The sequence below is a fragment of the Hemibagrus wyckioides genome, linkage group LG14 (genome assembly GCF_019097595.1).
Source record: "Hemibagrus wyckioides isolate EC202008001 linkage group LG14, SWU_Hwy_1.0, whole genome shotgun sequence".
In the NCBI taxonomy this organism is placed as follows: domain Eukaryota; kingdom Metazoa; phylum Chordata; class Actinopteri; order Siluriformes; family Bagridae; genus Hemibagrus; species Hemibagrus wyckioides.
The window spans coordinates 1,038,063-1,055,756 of NC_080723.1; the positions used below are offsets into that span (position 1 = coordinate 1,038,063).

The following is a 17,694-nucleotide window of genomic DNA, read 5'->3' on the forward strand; positions in this document are numbered from 1 at the left end:
GGAACGGACATCCTATCCAAGATATAGGCTCAGGATCCACCATGACAACCCTAACCAGGATAAAATTATTACAGAGTTAGTGATTAATGAGTTAGAAAGGGAGAGATACTGTACATATGATTAGCATGACTCAAAACATAATTTTAAAAGTGCATTATATCCACAGTTTTATGTGAAAGAAACATTTTAAAGGTACAAAGCAACAAGGAAAGACACAGGATCAAAATGGGGACAGTGAAGCAGGGAGGATGCATCCATAATTGAAATTTAATGAAAAAGTACAAATTCAGGACTTTCAAAATTCAAACTTAATACATGGCTTGTGAAATAAGAAATGGGAAATGAATTGAACATGTTTTCGAAGACCTAGGTTTCATTGTCCACCTCCAGATGGGCAGGTGTAGGGACAGGGAGGAGTCCCTCAATCATTAACAAACCCACTGTATCGTGCAATAGCAGGTATTACATGATAAAAATCATCGATCACGATAATGAAAGTTTAAAAGCAAATGCTAGAAAAATAAGTCTTTCTTTTCAATTTGTTTTTTTAAAGCAACAATTTCCAGTTAGGCCTCAACTGGTTCAGAGTTATAGGGGTTTTTTTCAATCTTGCATTTGTTGGAACTGAATAAACCATTTTCTTCTTTGTCAACTGTGTGACTGCTTTATTATCATGAAAAAGTACAAAGTTCAGCATGTTCACCACTCTTCAAATGCAGTTTATGAGCCCTCATTTACTCCAGCTTCACTACATCACCAGAGAACATACCACCATGAGGAACTTCAGCATATTTTTGCTCATTTTTTCCGTATTTTATTGTGTCGAAGGACAGAAACAGATCCCAGGTAAATTCTTAACACATTATCCAGAAAATACTGGCTTATCTTTTTGTGAGTCTGTTCATGTTTTGTCCTATGTTTTGTTCCGTAAGTGTATGTTATTATTTTTTATTTTTGTCCATTATTAAATCAATTGCAGCTATGTTCTATTCAGTTTGATAAATGAAGCTTACAAGATTATTATCTGAACAATTTATTTATAATATCACATTCCCACCTAAAGTGTGGCTGTCCATTCTGATACGAGAATTTGGACACAGAGATAATCCTTTACAGTTAGTGGGCCAGATCATTTAAAGTTATAATATAAATTAGAATGTTTAATGTCAAGCAAATAAACAATGATTTCCAAATGGCTTTAAACAAATATTAACATGCGTTTATACACCACATTTATAGACAGTGTCAGATTTTACAAACAAAAGTTTATTTTAGTCTAGAGATTAAAAAGGATTAAAAAGAAGGCTTAGGAACTGTGTATATACACAAAAAGGAAATTGTCTATCCTCATTTATTTAATCAAATCATTGTTTATACGTATATGTAAGGTTTACTTGTACACAGACTATGTGTCAGTTTCTATAACACACTATAACACAAGCCTTGTTACTGCTGCCATAACCAAAACCAGAGTTTCATGTTCCTTGTAGCCTAGTTAGTTTACAGTCATCATAAAAACTAGGCGTTGGCTGACTGCACATGCTTTTTTTTTCATTGTGACTTGCTGACACAATTCATCAAAGCTCTTCATTTTTTCCCCCCAAACTAAAGAATTCTGTGGCCTGCCAAAAGATGAAGGCATCGACTCCGGCAAAGACGTCCAGGTCTACCTGTACTACAACAAGACTGCAGATAAATGCTTTCCGTTCCGCTACAAGGGAGAAGGTGGAAATCAAAACCGCTTCAATTATGAGTTTTACTGCATGAGGAACTGCTCCATCAATGCCGATGCCCTGTATCCTACAGACAGTGAGTTTCCTTTAGCTTTATCCATTGTTATATACTGCATCATGGTAGTCTGACACCAAATTATAATATTCAGTGTATAATATCTAATGTCTAATGTATTTCCCCTTCCTTTTTACCCCAGGAACTCTAGCTTGCCATTTGCCCAAGGCTCCAGGTGACTGTTATGGTCATTATCTACGATATTACTATGATGCTGCTCATGGAAAGTGCACCACGTTTGCCTGGACAGGCTGTGTGGGCAATGGAAATCGTTTCTTGGATTTAGACCATTGCAATGCCACGTGTTTTGGAATCATATGTGAGTATTTATTAGTTGTTGTGTTTGTGTATGTAAATTAAATCAGGGAAAGTGATGAGTAAATGCATTCATGTGTGTCTGATTTGAACAGATAACGAGAACGAGAACGAGAACGAGAACGAGAATGGCGGTGCCAATGATGTGGAATCAGACACACCAATTGGTGAAAACCCCACCCCTACTTCTTCTTCTTTTAAATATTTAAATATACACCCTCTGATTGGACTGCTCGTTTCCAGAAGTCATTAAAATGATGTTTTTGGTGTTCACAGGCATTATTTTGGGAGCTGTTTTAGGTGTTATTGGAGCTATCATTCTCATAGTTGTGCTTGTTTTGGCATTGAAGAAGTTAGTATTTTTTTTATTATTATTATTATTTTCTTTTCATATATATATGTGTGTGTGTGTGTGTGTGTGTGTGTTATTTTCATATGTGTAATTTTGGATTTGTTCTTCACAGGCCTAGCAAGAGCAAAAAAAACAAAGCAAAGGAAACAAAAGTGAAAGAAGAGCCAAACTCTCCTGGACCTGAGATACCCCTTCAGATAGCCGAGAACGCATAAAGACCACCAAGGAACACTCAGCGTCAGCATGAAGACTTCTCATAACTCCATATCAAATCTTGGACATCAGAACAAATCATTTTTACCAGAAGGTTCCATCAAGGGGTCTTTGTTCAGTTTCTCAGCTTACATAAAGTGGTTTCCACACTATTGTGGAATTGCGACTAGTTAGAAACTTTAACGGTTCCACCGGATGGACAGGTCATAGAACCAAGTTCTGTAGTAAACATTATTTTCCCTAAGAGTGTGTGTAGTCCCTGCTGAGTATTTGGCCAGATTGGATATGTGTTTTGATAATGTAAAGTGAGTTTAAGGACATTCGCATATAAATATGCTGAAGAATTAAGACCATATAATTATTAATGTTGTTATTTTCATGGTGTGTAGATTTTATGTTGTTTATTGTTGACACTAAACTACACTACAAAGTAAACAATGTTGTCTCTTGGTAATGACTTAAACTTTGTTTTGTAAAGGGTGCTGATATTAAACATTTTAATAAAAAAAAATCCCAAATTCTGATCCCAATTTTTGTTCAGAAGAAAAGAGTCTACTAAAGAAGGGGAAATATTTATTCATTCTACACTTTCAAAATTTGTGCACTATTAACTTTTACATCATTATAATAAGGAAATGGTGGCTTAGTGCTTAACAGGTTTGTGGAGTTTGTTTCCTTCCTGTGTGCATTTTCCTTCTGTGATTCTGGGGTTTCCTCCAGGTACATCCCAACCAAAATAGTTGTACCCTGTCTCCCTGGAATAGGCTCCAGGTTTCCTGAGACCTGAGACCATGTGTTGAAGGCATGGACAATATAAGCTCTTAGATTTTCAAATGAATTGTAATGACACTATTGCAGTATACTTGAAATGAAAAAATACAAATCTTTCATTTCTGTGTGAGAGACTGGGGCCTCAATAAGCCTGGAAGAAAAGTTAAAAGAATGTTTAAGAAACTGGAAGGACATTCTCTGAGCTTGTTCCAGCTGCTTGTTAAACTATCCAGGTTCATTTTAGAACAAAAATGGATCTGTTTATATTAAAATATTAACTACGTATTAATTAAAACGCATGAGTAACATTACAATAGTTTTCCCTTTAAAGCGTTTACAGCATATGACCAGCAGGTGTCGCCAGAGTGAAGCGTTTCCACACTGCATCGGTTTATTAAGTGACTGGCTCGACCGGATAAAAGCTAGCTTAATTTTTCTCCAGCTCTGGTTTGCAGAGACTCATCATACATTTACTAGCCAACGTCGTGTTTATGTGTAGACTAACGATAGGAAAGCATTCGGCGGTTTTTACACGCTATCATTAAACTACCATATTTGTCCCGCTTGTGGACTCTGCGACCCTGCTGAACCCGTGACGTCATTAGACGGCGCCTCTTCCCCGTCGGTTCGATACCGCTTTTTGTGGGTCAGTTTATCTTTTATTATGGTGTTGGCGGTGACAAAAGAATCAGACAGTCCGAGTAAGGGAGCTACGTTATTTAGATCTGTTTATGATTTAAAAATTACACCAGCGTTTTAGTCTAATTTGGTGTATTTAGCAGCGGTTGAGCTGAGCTTGTGTTCGGACCTGTAGCCTGTGAGCTAACGCACGCGCTGGCTAGTCCAGTCACCTCCGCTAGCTAACGGTATCTCCTCTGTCTTGGATCAACAAGAGAGTCTGATCTACATTAGAGTGTGGAATATCTAGCTTGGGTTCTAGTTGTTTTTTTTTAGCTCTTCTGGTCATGGAGTGTCCTCATCTCAGCTCCACGGTGTGTGTGGCAGTGGATCCCTCCCGCCTCCCCCACGGCTCTCCTTCATCATGGTGCTGCAGTGGTGAGTAACGCAGTGCTGAAGATCTCTCATGATCTCACTGTTTATCAGATAAACTTCTGATCATCTCACACTTTATTAAGATACTGTAAGCTAGCTTGTAAACACTTGACCAAGCTGACCCTGGTCAAAGTCTTCAACCGGCGACCTCACAAAGCTAGTGTACGACTGACTGCAAATATATTTTAAATATAAATATATAACTTATTTGTGTGTGTGTTTAACGGCTTTTAAATTGTTTACCCAATCTTCTGGAGGAGGTTATTTAGTTAAAGTGTGTGAGGAGTGTGCTCTCGTGCTCACCCGCTCCACGTGTTTATCCTGGATGATCTTTTCTCCAAGCATCCACAGGTGATGTTTTTTTTTTAGCTAGCCTCTGGTCATTTGCCGTGTTTTTTTTTTTTTTTTTTCAGTCGTACTTCTTTTAACTCTCAGAGGTTTCATGGTAGCAGGCCAAGTTTTTATAGATCAGATTTGAGAAAAGAAACAAGAAGGAAAGGACTTCCTGAAAGGGAAACGTGTCGCTGTGGCCATGATACTGATATAACAATCCGGATTATTCTTTACTGAGAATTTTAAGGTCACAACCTAAATAAGTTGTAATCATCTTATTGTGTTTCTCTCTGTCTTTTCTTTTGGCTAGTTTGCCGGTCAAATAAAAGCCCCTGGGTTTGCCTGACCTGTCTGAGTGTACACTGTGGAAGGTAAGCGTTTACTGTAATCACTAATCGAGTTTTTGGAATGTCTGATTAGCAATTAAAATAATCAGGGTTCAATTAATGTCGATGCTATAGTATGGAATGTTCATCTATGTGCATGTTCATATACTGTAAGGTACGTCAACGGCCATGCTAAAAAGCATTTCGAGGAGGTTCAGTGTCCACCGGCTGGACAGAAGAAAACCGAGAAGCTTCCTCAGCATTCTGTGTGCATGGACTGCAGCAGTTACAGTACCTTCTGGTACGTATAAGCACAAGTCCTGTTCCTGAACCGAACACTGTACGAATATTATTATAGCTTATGATTTTAATACCATACTCCTCCTGTGTGGAATGTATTCAGTTACCGGTGTGATGACTTTGTGGTGAATGACACCAAACTGGGCCAGGTGCAGAGGGTGAGGGAGCACCTTCAGAGTTTGGAGAAGTAAGTACTGGGTGAACACATAATCATTACCTAGCAGGATTTATAGCATATCGATAGCAAAGGATATTAGTTTCTAGTCAAGTCAAGAAGTTTTTATTGTCATTTCAACCACATGTAGCGGACGCAGTACAGGGTGAAATAAGACGACGTTTCTCCGGGACCTTGTTGATACAGAAAACAACATAACACAGAGCTAAGGACAGAAAGTAGTTGTCCTAGCTACATAAAGTGCAACCAGGTGTAAACCAAGACAATACAAAACAGTACAGGACACATGGCTCCGGAAAATGTGCAAAATAGATGAACCATAAACACGTGGGTTCTTATAACATATATGCCTGTAAACAGCAGCAGTTGATGAGGCGCTTCCTCAGCGATGAGTTAAAAAAGCACTGACTGATCTAACAGTGACATGTTATTACAGTGTCTATAAGAGCGGGTAGATTTATACCTTGTAGAAATTAATGAAATGTGTATTGAAGTTGTGTTTTTGGATTAAATTGTCCTTTACAATACAATGTCCTCTGTGTCAGCTCTGTGATGAATTCTGACCGACAGCGGAAAAGAAAACTCTCGGGGAGTTCCTCTCCTGACCTCCGGACACCAGCCGATGGTGTAAGTGTAAAACTGGTTGTTGGATTTTTTTTTTCCACTGTAGAAACTAAACTCACCTTCCTGACTGAGGTGCAGGTAAATTGTTTTGTTTGTCTTTTTTTTATGAACTTTGCAGATAATAAAAGGGTAAAGCATCTCTCTGTAAGAAACGATGCACTGTTGTCTGATCCTCATGACGAGAAACGTGGATTTTACGCATTCTCTAATAAAACTGCTTTCTAGGGAACAGCACTTTCCTAAAATATAAAATGCTCTGTGTGATTTTAGGTGTGTCTCTGTAAAGCATTTGTTAATCATTAGTAGCTTCGCTCTGATGTGTAAACACTATGCAAACTAACCTAGCCATATAACGTTTTTATTATACCCATCTCATTTCAGGAAGGAACTCCTGCTCGGACCGCCACTGGCCTCCGCAACCTGGGCAACACATGCTTCATGAACGCCATCCTCCAGTCTCTTAGGTATGGATTTCTCTGGAATCCGTGGTGATATAGGGCTAGCGTGGTTTGCCGCACTGGAGCTGGAATGCGGCCCAGGCCTTTGTGGTGCCGTGTAGAAGGAAAGCAGGGACTCTGTCCAGTCAGCTGGCGCTAATGGATGCCAAGAACACTCTGCTGACTGCTCACACCAGCTGACTTGTCTGTTAAACCACAACCAGTGTTATAAGCTACAGGAGTCATTAAGCTCATATGATCAAGTAAAAGGCCACAACCTGAAAGATGTCACAACGACGGAGTTTTAAAAACGTGTTTTTCGTATAGTTTGCTGTGAGGAACACATTGTAGTAATTTTTATTTCTACTTCATAGAAAACTCTTCTAAAAGCTTTAACTTTAAATGAGAGTGAACAGACAGTGGTTTTAATTTAAATGCGTTTCCAAACAGAACTCCTGACCACTGTGTCTATGCTTCTGAGACCTCCTTCTACACTGCGTTTGGTCCGAGTGTCTGGTGTCCATGTCCTGACACCACAGACGTTTGTGCCTTAATTACAGCTGCTGTAATTTTTTTTGTTTATCCATTTAGTTCAAGTAGGTTGCCGTTACTTCTTAAAAACAGACCATCAGCCCTTACACTCGGCTAATAGCACATGGCTACTGTTATTAAATATATTCAAATGTTTGTGCTTACACTTTATCTGGGTAGCATTAAAAAGACAGTTTTCTGTGTGGGGAGAGAGAGTGAGTTCTTGAGTAATCTTATAAAGCCTTGTTATTTCGTTCTTTTGTTTGAAGCACACCAGCGGCCTTGGAGTACATCCACCCTTAATTTGTGGCTTAACACAACTGATAAATGTACTAGATATCTGCTAACAATGAAAATAAAAACTTCCAGCTCAGACAAACAATAGATTTAACACTACGATGCAATTAAGCAGTATAAAGCTCTGGATAAGGATGTCTCCCAAATGCTGTAAATAAACCTGAATACAACTATACAGAGAAATCTTTTAAACAATACCAGAAGCACTGATCTCTTTTCCCGACACGGTCCACATTAACAGCTTTTAGTCCATCGGTTATTGAAAATTTATTTTTTGGAGGTTATGATTGCTATGGAAAGGGGACAAAATGAATCAGTTTTATTAACAGAGGGTATAAACAAGTTCATTTATGAATGCCTTTTCAGACCTAAATGTGTTACCATTTAAATAATTTTTCTCAGTTTGCTGTACAAGTTGAACCCCTTGTTGAATGTCTTTTGTGCTTTAAAGTACTTTATATCTCTTTACAGTAACATTCCCGAGTTTAGTTGCTACTTTAAAGACATGCCGGCAGTAGCATTACGGAGCGGAAAGACTGCAGGAAGGAGAATGTACCACACCCGAAGCCAGGGGGACAGCAGTGTGTAAGGTCCATTTCACTAGATGGGCAGTAGGGCTGGGCAGTAATGGGTTTCCTATTGTCTGTAGAAACCATGAAGGGTTTGTTTTAGTTGGTTTTAATGTTAAAATGATCGTTTGTTAGTGAATTATTTTGCAAGTGGTGCATCTTACAGGGCATTATTTTATTTTATGCCAGAACTGAGCTTTATAAGACGTCACTGCAGAATAAGGTCCTGTCTAAATTGCTGGTTAATTTTTGTTTATTTATTAAATGGTAAATGTTAGTCCTGGACAAATTTTTCATTAAGGGGACACCCAGCAATTATAGGTCCTTCTGCAAGTGTTTTATTTATTTAATTAATTTTTAAATACATTTTAGAGTAATATTCTTGGGATTATGGCTCAGGATTCTGTGACTGTAAGCTAAACTGCCATAAATATTTTCCTCTGTGTGTGTTTTAGGTCCCTGGTAGAGGAGCTCAGGAAAACCCTTTGTTCCCTTTGGCAGGGAAGTCAGACTGCCTTTAGCCCAGATGCTCTGTTCTATGTCATCTGGAAAATAATGCCAAGTTTCAGGTAATGTGACTCTTCTTCGAAGTACATGACCTGCACTACTTTAGGCTCCTTTGTCTGCCTCTGTGACTGTAGGAGTTACGCTATAGTGCGGCGCCATTTCTCAGACTCCTTTTTGGCTGAGCTGCTTCTGTGGTTCTGCCTTCCGAGGACTGAGAAATAAAAGCTGCCTTTCCTTCCCTTGTTCTAATCGTAAATGTAATCAGAGTTTTCCAACTGTTATATCTGACAAAGATTGCAGAATACAATAAGTTACCTTCAGTATAAAGGAGCTTCAATTTATAGAAAAAAGAGCAACCACTGTCCTGTTTTAGGCTCATTTCAGCCAGGGATAAAACACTCTAATGTACTAAACTAGTCAAAGTATTTTCTGAATTTTGCTCCACTGCTTTAATAATTTAACAATGCTAGTCAGTTTTATTCCTGAGGAGTGAAATAGGAAATTGCTAGCAAACTGAAGCTCAGATTTATTTTTGAGAAGCTAAGTGAAGACTCCAGAGCAATATAGCTAGTTGTAGATGTTTATTTTAACACAGAACTATCTAACTATCATTGAGACAAAAATGCAAGTGCTGTGATATATACTCAGCATGCGCTTTACTGTGAATCATATACTAATACTGGGTAAGGCTTCTGTTTGTTCTCAAAACAAGCCTCAGATCTTTTTAAAGAAGGATAAATTGTATTAAGTGTGCAAAGAAAACATTCCCCATCACATTACACCTCCTCTACCGGTCTGGACGCTAGGCAGGTGGAGTCCACTCATGGTGCCAGATTCTGACAATTCATCAGACCAGGCTAGATTGTTTCAGTTCACAACTGCCCAGTTTTGGTGTGTCGCCTGTGCCCACTGCAGCCTCGGCTTTGGCTGACTGTTTGCTGACAGAAGTAGGCACGATGTGATGTGCATTCTTTTCACCTTGACACAATAGTACAGAATGGATATGAGTTACTCTAACATTTCCGTCGACCACCCTGCATAGAAGCGATAAATCTACAAGATGTTTCCATCCAAAGAACTGGCACCCGCTGGATTTTTTTTTTCTTTATTGCACCATTTTGAGTAAACACTAAACTGTGTTCTGTGTGGCAATCCCACGAGATCATCAGATGTAGAAATACTCGAACCAACCCGCCTGCCACTAATAATCCTCCCACAATCACTCAGATCACATTTTCCCCCTTTCTGATGGTTGATGTGAATATTACCTGAAGCTGCTGGCTGTATCTGCATGATGTCCACTGCTGCCACATGATTGGTTGATTAGATGATTGCAGGTGTAAACATTTTCCTGATGTGTTTAAGTCTATAAGGCTAGTTATGTATAATTCACTGCAATAAGAGGGAAGTCGTTTTTATGGGGTTTCATTTTTTTTTTTTTTTTTTTCCTTCCTAGACCAGTCTCAACTGTACTCTCTTTGTGTTGTGGTTCATGATTCCTGCAGGGGATATCAGCAGCAGGATGCCCATGAGTTCCTGCGGTACCTTCTGGATCATCTCCACAGAGAGCTGCAGGGCAGTAAGAACGGGTTGCCTGGGTCTAGTGTGCTCCCAGACAGCCAGAACATTAACTCAGGAAGCAAGTGCAGCATGTAAGACACACACACACACACACACACACACACACACACACACACACACACTGCACACCACCAGCAGCATCACCACCATCTTGGTGATTTTTAATTTTCAAGAAATGATTAATAGTACATAATCCCAGGTTATACTGTCTTGACACTAAATATGCCACAAATCATTAAACTTTAAGCTAAGCTACATGATCTCATGCTTTATCACATTTTGAATTACTGTAAATTCTGCACATCAACATGTTAGCAGCGAGCCAGATAGCTAATATGGGCTGACGAGTAGTCACATGACCTTATTATTATTATTATTTTTTTTTTAGACATGTTTTTGTTAAAGCATGAGTAAAAACAAAAGTGTGTGGAAAAATTGTCTTTCAGATGATTAGCATATTTTCCAGCACATGCTATGTTCCTATTCAAATGTACAAATATATCACATATTAAAAAAATACAGGCTCAGCTAAAGTGCTGATGTTCTAGCAGTAATTATGGACAGCATATCAGTTTGTTCCTGCATACTAACAGCAATGCTAATACTGCACAGAACACACACACACACAATGCTGTTCTGACAAATCCTAGGACTGGAAGTGGAGCCACCCATTTTGTGATGCCATTATCAGTCATGTGTTAGATATACTGAACAAATAAAGCATGCTCGGCAGCGGTATCAGTGGGTTTGGGGATCGTATTGCCAGAGTGGTACTTTGTTATGGCGTGGTCATTGATTTGTGTGAAGCGATATGGCAGCGTAATCCTGTTTCACACAAGAGGATGAAGGATTTGCACTAGACATGTCTTATGCAATGTCCGTTCTGGGAAAGTGTTCCTGTGATGTATTCTCTAGTTTGAATTTATATTGTGCTCTAACACTTAAATTTAGTGTATAGTATATACATTTAGTTGAAGATGTACCTGAGCTTGCTTACTTTCCTTCTGTTTCAGAAACGGGACTCCAACTATGGTCACTGATGTATTTGGTGGTGTCCTGCACAGTGAAGTGAACTGCTTGATATGTGGCACAGAGTCGAAGAAATTTGACCCATTTTTAGGCGAGTTGTTTTTTCTCTGGCATTTTCCATCAGAAGTTTTAAAGTGCTGTTGTTGAATAATGTTTTTCTCTTTTAGACCTCTCCTTGGACATTCCCAGCCAGTTCAGAGTAAAAAGGACAAAGGACCAGGAACCAGGGCCAACCTGCACTTTGGGTGGTAAGGAGATATTCTGTTCATTGTGGTGTTTTTTTTTTTTTGTTTCTTTGTGTGTTCAGTCTTGAATATACATTTATATATACATACACTATATTGCCAAAAGTATTCGCTCACCCATCCAAATAATCAGAATCAGGTGTTCCAATCACTTCCATGGCCACAGGTGTATAAAATCAAGCACCTAGGCATGCAGACTGTTTTTACAAACATTTGTGAAAGAATGGGTCGCTCTCAGGAGCTCAGTGAATTCCAGCGTGGAACTGTGATAGGCAACAAATCCAGTCGTGAAATTTCCTCGCTCCTAAATATTCCACAGTCAACTGTCAGCTGTATTATAAGAACGTGGAAGTGTTTGGGAACGACAGCAACTCAGCCACGAAGTGGTAGGCCACGTAAACTGACGGAGCGGGGTCAGCGGATGCTGAGGCGCATAGTGCGAAGAGGTGGCCAACTTTCTGCAGAGTCAATCGCTACAGACCTCCAAACTTCATGTGGCCTTCAGATTAGCTCAAGAACAGTGCGCAGAGAGCTTCATGGAATGGGTTTCCATGGCCGAGCAGCTGCATCCAAGCCATACATCACCAAGTGCAATGCAAAGCGTCGGATGCAGTGGTGTAAAGCACGCCGCCACTGGACTCTAGAGCAGTGGAGACGCGTTCTCTGGAGTGACGAATCACGCTTCTCCATCTGGCAATCTGATGGACGAGTCTGGGTTTGGCGGTTGCCAGGAGAACGGTACTTGTCTGACTGCATTGTGCCAAGTGTAAAGTTTGGTGGAGGGGGGATTATGGTGTGGGGTTGTTCTTCAGGAGCTGGGCTTGGCCCCTTAGTTCCAGTGAAAGGAACTCTGAATGCTTCAGCATACCAAGACATTTTGGACAATTCCATGCTCCCAACTTTGTGGGAACAGTTTGGAGCTGGCCCCTTCCTCTTCCAACATGACTGTGCACCAGTGACCAAAGCAAGGTCCATAAAGACATGGATGACAGAGTCTGGTGTGGATGAACTTGACTGGCCTGCACAGAGTCCTGACCTCAACCCGATAGAACACCTTTGGGATGAATTAGAGTGGAGACTGAGAGCCAGGCCTTCTCGTCCAACATCAGTGTGTGACCTCACAAATGCGCTTCTGGAAGAATGGTCAAAAATTCCCATAAACACACTCCTAAACCTTGTGGACAGCCTTCCCAGAAGAGTTGAAGCTGTTATAGCTGCAAAGGGTGGACCGACGTCATATTGTACCCTATGGATTAGGAATGGGATGTCACTTAAATTCATATGCGAGTCAAGGCAGGTGAGCGAATACCTATTGAATATATTTGGCAATATAGTGTATAATATTCTTGAGGCATTAAACAGACTTGCACTATATTGCCAAAAGTTTTGAGACACCCGTCCAAATTGAATTCAGGTGTTTTTCAGGGGTTGGACTCGGCCTTTTATTTCCAGTGAAAGGAACTCTTAATGCTTCAGGTTCATACCAAGACATTTTGGACGATTTCATGCTCTTTGTGGGAACAGTTTGGGGATGACCCCTTCCTGTTCCAACATGACTGCACACCAGCGACCAAAGCAAGGTCCATAAAGACATGGATGAGTGAGTTTGGTGTGGAGGAACTTGACCGGCCTGCACAGAGTCCTGACCTCAACCCCATAGAACACCTTTGGGATTAGGGTGGAGATTCTTTATGGACCTTGCTTTGGTCACTGGTGTGCAGTCATGTTGGAACAGGAAGGAAGGAACATCCCCAAAATGTTCCCACAAAGTTGGGAGCATGAAATTGTCCAAAATGTCTTGGTATGAAGCTGAAGCATTAAGAGTTCCTTTCACTGGAACTAAGAGGCCGAGCCCAACCCCTGAAAAACAACACCTGAACTCAATGATTTGGAGGGGTGTCCCAAAACATTTGGCAATATAGCATATGAAGTATTAAAGATGATTGCAATAAGTTAAATAGAGACACTGGGACAGTGTTGTTAATCATTTAGTAGCTTATTATTTTTATTTGTTTTTGTTAATTAACATTACTGCTGTGATAGTATTTATAATAACACTTAACTTTGCTATACTTTTTATAAAACAGAAAAAAGTATAGCATATATATCTAACGAAACTTGTTTTAAATGTCTGTGTATTATTGACCTTTTTGTCTGCAACAGAAGACCATTTCCACCACCAGTGGCCTGTTGCTAGGCAACAAAGTAACAATATTAATATATAGCTGCAAGCAGCAATTAAGGGGGCCAAGCACACACTTTCCCCACCCCTCAGTGATGGAGGATGACCAAAAGCCATTGGGGGGCTCTGCACTTGCTCCCAAGGACAGACTTAATTTGAAAGCAAAATCTTTGCAGTGTTATCTCACTTCCTGTTTTCAGAAATAAAATTGTCAATTCTTATTTCTTAACTTTATATTTATACCTAATCTTATGTGAGAAGTTGATATCAGCCCATGTTAGTCATCATGTTTGGATGATAAAGGCTAAACATGATACTTTACAGTCCAGTGTTTGGATTTTCTTTCCATCTACAAGCTTCTTTCTAGTCCACTCTCTAGCAGTAGGAATAATTTACTGTATTAAAAACAGTACCATTGAAGGGGTTCTATTAAAACTGCTGCACACCATTTTCTATAAAAGAAATAAAATGTAGTCATGTTTATTGAAAATTATAACATTATTACAATAATAAATGATGACTATAATATTGTTAACATTTTTTGAGAGTGTATATGTTAAACAGCATTGATATTGTTTTGTAACCTATGGTCTATTGAATGGTACAGATTTGGTCCAAAGTGTGCCCTGATCAGGTCCAGCAGTACCACTCAAGCCTGTTTCAGACAGTCAGAGCTAAATGTCTGACATTGTATGCTCTTCACACACTTCTCCATTCTTCCAGCGCTGCTGTTCCTTTTTAAGAGCTGAAGCATAATACACATCTGAGGAACGGTGTAAAGCAACTGAAGTGCACTTTGTATTTTTTTTCACCCTCTCTTTTTCTCTCTAGACTGCCTTTCTAGTTTCACTGACCTGGAGGAACTTGATGAAACCGAGCTCTATATGTGCCATAAGTGTAAAAAACGACAAAAATCCACCAAGAAATTCTGGATCCAGAATCTGCCCAAGGTAGGGTGCAGTGTTTTGGGTTTTTTTTTTTTTTCTTGGTTTAGTTCTTATGCTTTGATGATGGTGTGATTTTATTCTCTATCTCTTTCTGTTGCAGGTCCTGTGTTTGCATCTAAAGAGGTTTCACTGGACAGCTTTTCTAAGAAATAAAGTTGATACCTATGTGGAGTTCCCACTGCGAGGCCTTGACCTAAAGTGCTACTTACTGGAGGTGAGCACTGGACATCTACTGGGCCTTTAAGTACTTAAGTCTAAGCTTTTAAATGTGCATTAGTGTTTGCTTTAATCTGTGTGTGTGTGTGTGTGTGTTCAGTCTGAAAACAGTCTCCCTGAGAGTTGCCTGTATGACCTTTCTGCAGTGGTGGTGCATCATGGATCTGGGTAAGTGAACGTCCATGTTGGTGTCCAAGTCTGGCTTTTCATTCCTGAACAAAATACAAAGGAACTGTCAGTTTGTTGTGTTTTTTCCTTTAGTTTCTGCAGGGCATGTGTCACAGGACAAGCAAATTATAGTATTATCCCTAATCTCACCTATAGGTGGTGATACTGCACCATGAGGCTGTCTCTCATATGCTGACTAATCTTATAATGACTCTCATTTTAGCATTTACCGCATTATATCATATAACACTGCATCATCCACATAATCATTTGTTTAAGGTGAATAAACAATTGGAGTACATTCTAGTTATTTAGATATATTTAAATAGGATTAAAGTCAAGAAAGTACTAAGTAGGATATTACATGCATAAATTTGCCATTAAAGTGATTCCAGTAAGTAAAGAAACCTGTCAGCAAAGTCGAGTCACATTAATTTCTGTGTGGTTATCTAATGCTGCTGGGTATGGCATCTGTTTTAGTAAGAAATCTCATTAAATGACTCCGGGTTCAAAATCCTAATACTAGAAAATTTAGAAACACTTAAAGGGAACAGTTTATAATTTTCTGGTCACTGAGACAGATGATGTTCTCTCTCACAAACATGCACACTGTTAGCTCATTGTTTGACCTGTAGCAGAACTGAGGACCATGAATAAGTGAATGAACAATAAATCCAAACACATGAGATTAAAAAGACCCACTCCATATGTTTGACATTTGAATGGATGTTGAAATTTCATGGTCTTTCAGAGTGAAGATAAAACCACAAACCAGACAAAGCGTCAGTAATCAAAGCCAAGTATTCACCACCTTTCACAGTACATTGTTGGAGTAATGGTGCAGTGATTGTTCTCCACTCTGTCATCAGAAACTCTGGACCACAAAAATGGTGTAACATTCCATAGGGAATAGTCCTTTTAGTAGTTTAGTTAATAAGATATGAATAATTGTCCAAGCTTCTGTCTTCAGTGTTTATGTTTTGATTTTTGAAATGCAAAATGAGAAACCGTTCCCACTGTGTTACTAATCTGACCTTGTTTTTGTTTGTCTGTCTCTGCCAGGGTGGGATCGGGTCATTACACGGCATACGGTCTTCACGAGGGCCTCTGGTATCACTTTAACGACAGCACTGTGACTGTAGTCAGTGAGGAGACGGTAGCCAAAGCCAAGGCCTATATTCTGTTCTACACGGAGCGGACAGAGGAGGACAACCCGGGCTCTGTGACTGAGCCGAAGTTTTAATCAGCCTTACTGTACCACCAAGCCTTCGGAATAATAGCCCACCTTTCCCGCACGCAGTTCCACGCTGAGCTTGAGTTATGTCACCTGTAGCACCACCGTCACACCTCACTTAAAACTAAAATACTGCTGCTGTGTTCATTATTTAAGCAAAAACAAAAAAAAATCATTCCTAATGTTGCCTTTCATTGTTTTTGTGTGAAGGTCATCATGAGTCCTGGTGGACAGTGTTGTAGAAACTGGATCAGAAGTTTTTTAATTGTTTTAATTATGTGTATATCCGCTATTGGCCATCTCTTAACATTTCATAAAAGTTTTTATGTAAATGAACTACATTTGAGTATTTTCTTACTGCTCTTTGTCAGGATAAAGGCATTTCTAATTTGAATCTTCTTGAAACTTGAATAATCTTAATTTGTCTAAAGATGTTCCCTTTTCACCTTTCATGTTGCACAGGTAGTTTATTTTCCAGTCAGCATCTCCTCAAAAATGTGAAACAGACATTTGATTAAAGGGATAATGTTGGGGCCATTCCAATTTGATTATTTATACTGATTTAACAGGTCTAGCCATACTTCTTGCTTTAACATGACATATGAGCACTGCTGATTTCATGCGATTGTTTTATAGAAGCAGTAAAGAGACGGCAGGTTAAAAATAAAACCGTAGTCTGTGTTTTTAAAGACATGACGCAATGAAGTGCAACGATAATCCGACATCGTCAGAATGACCTTGACACGAAGTCCGAAGTCTCTTTCCGTCACTGTAGAGCGCTCACTTTGTTCTGAATCAGAAAGTGACGACTTTAAACTGTAATGAAATCGTTATGAAACCTCAGTGTCGTGTCAGTCTTGTGACGGGTAAAAGAATGGACTGCTTTGTTTTCTCTAAGTGTTTCCTACTTCACGATGAAACACCCATGACAACTTTTCTTCTCATGATGAAGTTTAATTATTACATTTTTGTAGTTTCTGCCATAACGCTGTGCCTAAAACGAGGCCTGCATCAGTCAACACTTCCCAGCAACTTTCCACTTCCCAGCGGTCTTCTTGGTCAAATGATGTTGTAGTTAAAGCTTTGCATGATCTGTTCTGTCCTGAGAGAAGATAAACTGCACATTTAAAGAGCAGCCATCAGGGAGGACCCGTAATTACAACCCTCGGTTTTGAAATGTGGGTGAGGCGGCAGCATTTGTTTAGTGCCTGCAGACAGAACCTCGCCTGTTTATCAGAGACAGGCAGGTTTGTTTTTTTCCTGAATGCGGGACTAATTTCAATATCAATGTAAATGGTGACCAGCTTTGATGATGCAAACCACTCAAAGCCGCTGTGCTAGCGAGTGCTTTTTCCTCCTCCCCCCCCCATATCAAACGTTTTTCGCCCACGTACGAGAGCACGTGTGAGGCCAGGGCACATACAGATCCTTCTCTAACTACTGGCAGGCGATGCAGTGGTTCTACCGAGCCAAAGGAACAGGGCCTCCTGTGTTCTGAGAA

At 39.7% G+C, this 17,694-nt stretch overlaps 2 protein-coding genes across 2 annotated transcripts; both read left to right on the forward strand.

Moving 5' to 3' along the window:
- The first annotated feature begins 733 nt into the window (after positions 1-733).
- On the forward strand, positions 734-3,171 carry si:dkeyp-73b11.8 (BPTI/Kunitz domain-containing protein). The gene is made up of 6 exons (XM_058408605.1): positions 734-846; positions 1,612-1,809; positions 1,931-2,107; positions 2,199-2,270; positions 2,380-2,455; positions 2,568-3,171. Exons 1-6 carry the CDS (start codon positions 774-776, stop codon positions 2,668-2,670), a joined length of 699 nt encoding a protein of 232 aa, XP_058264588.1. The 5' UTR covers positions 734-773; the 3' UTR covers positions 2,671-3,171.
- Positions 3,172-3,875: 704 nt separating this feature from the next.
- usp3 (ubiquitin specific peptidase 3) lies at positions 3,876-17,559 on the forward strand. The gene is made up of 15 exons (XM_058408299.1): positions 3,876-4,495; positions 5,136-5,196; positions 5,327-5,452; positions 5,555-5,638; positions 6,172-6,253; positions 6,632-6,714; positions 7,987-8,100; positions 8,540-8,653; positions 10,097-10,243; positions 11,186-11,292; positions 11,369-11,449; positions 14,460-14,578; positions 14,676-14,789; positions 14,892-14,959; positions 16,022-17,559. The coding sequence occupies exons 1-15, from the start codon at positions 4,405-4,407 to the stop codon at positions 16,200-16,202; spliced, it is 1,572 nt and encodes a 523-aa protein (XP_058264282.1). The 5' UTR covers positions 3,876-4,404; the 3' UTR covers positions 16,203-17,559.
- The last annotated feature ends 135 nt before the right edge of the window (positions 17,560-17,694 follow it).

Excerpts from the sequence above, each read along its gene's own strand:
- si:dkeyp-73b11.8 (XM_058408605.1), top strand. The coding sequence starts at position 774 with ATGAGGAACTTCAGCATATTTTTGCTCATTTTTTCCGTATTTTATTGT. Across the intron at positions 2,108-2,198 it reads CACGTGTTTTGGAATCATAT|ATAACGAGAACGAGAACGAG; the intron begins GTGAGTATTTAT and ends TGATTTGAACAG. Across the intron at positions 2,456-2,567 it reads CTTGTTTTGGCATTGAAGAA|GCCTAGCAAGAGCAAAAAAA; the intron begins GTTAGTATTTTT and ends TGTTCTTCACAG.
- usp3 (XM_058408299.1), top strand. The coding sequence starts at position 4,405 with ATGGAGTGTCCTCATCTCAGCTCCACGGTGTGTGTGGCAGTGGATCCC. Across the intron at positions 8,101-8,539 it reads AGCCAGGGGGACAGCAGTGT|GTCCCTGGTAGAGGAGCTCA; the intron begins GTAAGGTCCATT and ends TGTGTGTTTTAG. Across the intron at positions 11,293-11,368 it reads GAAATTTGACCCATTTTTAG|ACCTCTCCTTGGACATTCCC; the intron begins GCGAGTTGTTTT and ends TTTCTCTTTTAG.